Source organism: Agelaius tricolor, unplaced genomic scaffold, assembly GCF_023055355.1.
Source record: "Agelaius tricolor isolate 1412-34295 unplaced genomic scaffold, bAgeTri1.0.p SCAF_43, whole genome shotgun sequence".
Lineage (NCBI taxonomy): Eukaryota > Metazoa > Chordata > Aves > Passeriformes > Icteridae > Agelaius > Agelaius tricolor.
The window spans coordinates 3,059,408-3,065,178 of record NW_027269303.1 but is presented as its reverse complement, the minus strand read 5'-3'; the positions used below and the strand labels follow the sequence as shown (position 1 = coordinate 3,065,178).

The 5,771-nt window shown below is 52.3% G+C and overlaps 1 protein-coding gene across 1 annotated transcript; it reads left to right on the top strand.

The window, feature by feature from the left end:
• The first annotated feature begins 4,585 nt into the window (after positions 1-4,585).
• On the top strand, positions 4,586-5,518 carry LOC139604078 (olfactory receptor 14A16-like). The gene has a single exon (XM_071455065.1). The coding sequence runs from the start codon at positions 4,586-4,588 to the stop codon at positions 5,516-5,518; it is 933 nt and encodes a 310-aa protein (XP_071311166.1).
• Positions 5,519-5,771: the final 253 nt, after the last annotated feature.

Genomic DNA, 5,771 nt, shown 5'->3' with positions numbered 1-5,771 from the left:
CTGGCATGGGGTCTCCCTGGAGCTGCCAAGGGACTGAGCGTAGCAACAGGGTCCTGGTGATGGTTGCCATGGGAACTGACCATAGCAACAGGGGCTGGTGATGGTTGCCATGGAAACTGACCATAGCAACGGGGGGCTGGGGATGGTTGCCATGGAAACTGACCATAGCAACAGGGGGCTGGTGATGGTTTCCTGCTAAGGATCAGATTTGTCACAGGCCCTCAGAGGGGTTCCATGGGGACTTTCCAAGAGACTCCAGGCTGTTCCAGAGCTGGAATGTCACAGGCAGAGACAGGGGCTCCATGGACACCTCCCAGGGCTTTCTGGGGATGGTAAAGAGCCCTATGGTCAGAGTCTGTCACAGCCATTCCATGGTGACATCCCAGGGCACTTTGGGCTGCAAAGGCACCCATCTGTCACAGGCACTCACGGGGGCTCCACGGTGACATCCCAGGAGTCCCCAGGCTGCCAAAGAGCTGGGATGTCCCAGACACTCACAGGGGTTCCTGTCATGGGCACAGTGGGAGCTTCAGGCAAAGTTGATTAGAGAAGCTCCTCTTGGGTCATGAGGTGCAACAAGGATCCTCAATACCCCCCACGGATCCCCAAATGTCACTCTTGAATCAGTTTTCCTTGCTTTCTTTCCAATGGAAAAGAACCATCCTTCTCTTCCAGGTGTCCATATCTGAAATTGGATTCCACCTCTAAAATTCTGTATATCCAAGGGTTTCTCCCAGGCACAATCTGCCAGTACCATCAAGCCTGGGTGGCCTTGGCCTCTGGTGGCTGCCCCTGCAACACTGGGTCTGCGTTCTTCCCTTCCCATGGAGATCCCTGGGACACTGTGGGGACCTCATGGAACCAAGCGGATTCTTGTGGCACCACTGGAGCCCATGGAACCAAGGGGCCATGGTGACCCAGCAGGGCTTCATGTAACCCAGAGACCATTATGGCTCTGTGGGGCCTGATGGAACCATCAGGACCCTTAAAACTCTTCAGGGTCTGCAAGCCCCGGGCAGGGGCAGGAGAAGCCATCGGCCCCGGCCGTGCTGCTGCTGTGCTCTGGCCTGGCTGCTGAGATCCTGGCCCTGCCCCAGCGCCGCCCATCCTGACACAGCCCCAGCGCAGCCACTGCAGAATCGTCCATTGTAAAACAGCTCCAGCCGCAAGCACCGAGCCCGGCCGGGGGCACGGAACCATCTGCAGGCCCCGGTGAGATATGAACTCTTTCAGTGCTTCCATCCTCCCTCCAGTGAGAGAAAAGGACAGAGTGCAGGCACACAGAGGAGTAACATGAAGACACCGAAGTCACTGAAGGGGATGTTGAGTCCCAGATGTGAGGAATGAGGAGATGCCTTGATCTTGGGGCTGAAATCCTCTTGTAAAGCTATGGGGAAGGATGTAATTGATACATCAGACTCTCTTTTTCCCTATGACTAATTGAAAATATGGGGAGATGACTTGTTCAGCAAAAACCTCCATGCTAAAGTAAGCAAATGTTGAAGTAGCTCTGATCCCATGAGAAGTTTAAACAGAGAAAGAGAGAAGAGTAATGAGATCCTGTGCCCTCAGGGAGTGAAGAAGAAGATCTCTGTTCTCAGAGATGAAGATGATTTCAGAAATAGATGAAGAGAATCTTTGCTCTTCAACAGCTCATCTTTAAACTCATACCCCATAAGCTGACATGGCCCATAAAAACAGCTGTGGGAAAAGCTATGAAAAATGGAAGGGACTTCACAATTGCAGATTTTCTGGGCAGCTGCTCTTCGTGGGAATTGAGAGCCACGAGCAAATGTTTCTCTTATGGAGAAGTCTCCATAGCATGAAAGCGAGACTCCTCTCCCTAAGTGAACTGAAGAAAGACTGTTCTAGATGGTGTAAACTGACTGAAACTTTCAGGTTTTGTCTCCTTACATTGTCAGTAAGAAAGAAAAGGCTGTAGGGAGAGGAGAAGTGTTCAGATTCTTATTACTCTTTCTTCTATTTACTGGTAATAAACTTTTCTATATACCCTTTTAAAATTTTGAGCCTACTTTGCCTTTCTCCTAATCCTGTCTCACAGCAGGAAATGAGTAAATATATTCCAGGGAGTGCAATGGTAATTAGCCAACACTGATCCCACTGCACTGATAGGTGCATTGGCTGAGAAATCCCAAATTAGCAAACCAAAAATCACTCCAGATACATCCTTGATAAACTGCATACGAGCAGAGGGAAATCAAGGCAGAGCCGTGGTTTGTCAGGACTTGCTGCATCCTGATGAGCCCTGTGGTGCATTTGGAGCTGAGCCCTGGAACCTCAGGGCCTGAGAGGAGATTGCACAAACCTTCCCAGGAGTCAAAGTCAGAAGAAAACCCCAAAGTGTCTCAAAGCATGAATGGGTCTCAGTGAGGTCCATCCCCAACACAGGCTCCTCATGGACTCCTTGGAGGAGAGAATTGGAGGCCAGGATGGACCAAAAACATCTCAGAGACTCAGAGTGGAAAGGAAATTCCAAACTACCTTAAAATTTTTGAGAAGCTCAAAGCATTACTGAGCACCACTGAGTGTCAGTACAGAGCTCTCAAGGGACTCATTAAAGCAGATAACTGGGGCCATGATTGCACAAACCTCTCACAGAGTCTCTATAAAAGGGAAACACCAAGAACCTTAAAATAACTAAAGTACCTTGAAGCATTAATAAGCCCACTGAATGTTGTTACTGATAACGGCTCTCCAGAGACTCATTAAGCAGATAATTGGAGCCTGTAAATGCACAATCTTTCTTATAGAGTCTGTATCCAAAGGGAAAGGGGAAGTAGCTTAAAAAACTTAAGTACCCTGAAGTATTAATGAGTCCCAATCAATGCTGCAACCGGCAGAGAATCTCCAGGGACTAATTACAGCAGATAATTGGAGGCCATGATTGCACAAACCTCTCAGAGACTCCAAGGCAAAAGCCAAAGTCCTTTGAAAAGCCTGCAGCCCCTGCAGGGAGCATTCAGGAGCCCCCAGGGCCATTGCTGAGCAAGGCTCCCCAGGGACTCCTTGCAGCAGATCCTTGAGGCCACTGGGATGTGGGCTAGGGGGGGATGCTGAGGGCAGCACAAGGGGCTGACAGTGCCCAGCCTGGCTGGGGCTGTGCCAGGAGGCCCCAGGGCCTCAGGACAAGGTGTCTCCTCCCAGCCCTTGCTGGCACAGACCCTGCTGTGGCCCAGGGCACCAAGACTTGGCTTCTCTTTGTCCCCACCTGTCATCACTGCCTGCAGTTCTCTGCTCTGCCTGGGGCCTGGGGACACTTGCTCAGTCGTGTCCCTCAGTGGGACCCATTAAAAGTCCAAGAAACTTTGGAGTTGGATTCTGCCTTGGAGTTCCTGAGAGGTTTCTTCATCTCCCTCTCAGGGACTGATGTTCAGGGCCTGAGCACAAAGCCCCAGAGGCTGATTAAAGTCCTTGTGCTGTGTCTGTGCTGCTGAGCTGGGCTGGGCTCCTGGCACAGAGGCAGCTCCTGGTGACCAAGAAGAGCTTCAAAAGCACATTTCTCTTGATGAGCAGCTCTTGTGCCAGCCCAGCAGGGCTGGGGCACTGCCTGCAGCCAGCCCGGGCACAGCCCAGAGGCACAGAGAGCTTCAATCAGTCAGGGCTGGGAAGGGGCTGAGAAGTGCCTGGGGCCCAATCACTGCCAGCCCTTGGCACAGGAACCTCTGGCTGCAGGACAATGCAGCTGCAGCTCCTGGAGCCATCTCCTCAAGCTGGAACATGCCAATGCCTGCAGAGCCTGTGAGTACATTCTCTGCTGGTCTCTTGTGTAGAGCAGCCAGGGGTGCCCAGGGCTGTCCTGCAGAGCAGGGTCCTGCAGCCCAGGGCGCTGTGCTGGGGCAGGGACTCTGCTGCCTGCCAGGGACAGCTCTCAGCCAGCCCTGGCAGCTGCTCCCAGCACTGGGGCACAAGATCTGGCTGGGAGGAGACAGCTGGTGAGGCTTGGGAGTGTTCTCCTTGTGTGGGGAGGATGCTGCATTGTTCAGGACTGCTCCCAGCATGGCATTTAACTGCAGAACATTTCCAAGTAGATAATACAGGGAGCACAGCAAGGCAGGGGCTGCATAAAAGGGGAAATCCTGCTTTTCATTCTACTGCTCTGTGTTGCCTGGATGTGAAATAGCACATAGATATTCATCTCTGATTTCAGGCAGTAAAAAATAAAAAACATTTCTATTACATCTGAATAAACTGGGCAGTTACTGAGATGAGCACAGGGTCCCTTAGGGCAGAATCAGTGTTGCTTTTCCAGCCTCCTCAGGGTTGCTCTGAAGTTGCCATCAGAGCCTGCAGAGCCAGAGCTGCCCCTGGGCAGTGCCTGAGCTGGGAGGGCTCTGCAGGGCAGAGCTGAGCCCCCAGGGCTGGGCTGGGCTCTGGCAGCACTGGCAGGGCCCAGCCCTGGGCACAGGGAAGCAGCTGCTGGCAGGGACAGCTCCAGGCTGCAGAGCCCTGGGCAGGCAGTGGAGGGAAAGTGCCCCCAGGCTGTGCTGGGATACTTAAAGTTCTCTCCAAACTCAACTATTCCATGATTACTTTTTTTACAGATCCCTATGTGCAGCCCCAGCAAATGTCCAACAGCAGCTGCATCAGGCACTTCCTGCTGCTGGCATTGGCAGACACGCGGCAGCTGCAGCTCCTGCACTTCTGCCTCTTGCTGGGCATCTCCCTGGCTGCCCTCCTGGGCAACGGCCTCATCATCAGCGCCGTAGCCTGCGGCCACCACCTGCACACGCCCATGTTCTTCTTCCTGCTCAACCTGGCCCTCGCTGACCTGGGCTCCATCTGCACCACTGTCCCCAAAGCCATGCACAATTCCCTCTGGGACACCAGCAACATCTCCTACACTGGATGTGCTGCTCAGCTTTTTTTCTTTCTCTTCTTCAGTGGAGCAGCCTACTATCTCCTGACCGTGATGTGCTACGACCGCTACGTGTCCATCTGCAAACCCCTGCACTACGGGACCCTCCTGGGCAGCAGAGCTTGTGCCCACATGGCAGCAGCTGCCTGGGCCATTGCCTTTCTCCATGCTCTCATGCACACGGCCAATACATTTTCCCTGCCCCTGGGCCATGGCAATGCCCTGGGCCAGTTCTTCTGTGAAATCCCCCAGATCCTCAAACTCTCCTGCTCTAAATCCCACCTCAGGGAACTTGGGTTTCTTGTAGTTACTGCTAGTTTATCATTTGGCTGTTTTGTGTTCATTGTTTTCTCCTATGTGCAGATCTTCAGGGCTGTGCTGAGGATCCCCTCTGAGCAGGGACGGCACAAAGCCTTTTCCACCTGCCTCCCTCACCTGGCTGTGATCTCCCTGTTCCTGAGCACTATCATATTTGCTCACTTGAAGCCCCCCTCCATGTCCTCCCCATCCCTGGATCTGGCAGTGTCAGTTCTGTACTCGGTGGTGCCTCCAGCCCTGAACCCCCTCATCTACAGCCTGAGGAACCAGGAGCTCAAGCCTGCAGTGTGGAGACTGATGACTAGATGCTTTCAGAAACATTAAACTGCTGGCCAATTTCTATAAACCACTTGTAATAAAAGTAATTTTTCATATTTCTTGTTGGTTTGGATGTAGGGTCTTTTTTCCTTTGTTTTAGTTTTTCATACTGTCTACAAAGAAATGTCATTATTTGTGCCATTTCTCATGTTATTTCTCTCCACCTTCCCTGTGGCCACAGACTGTGTCAATGAGAGGCTGCGCTCTTGGTGGCTTTAAATGAACTCAAGGATCTCCCAGCAGAGTTTTCTGCAGAGAT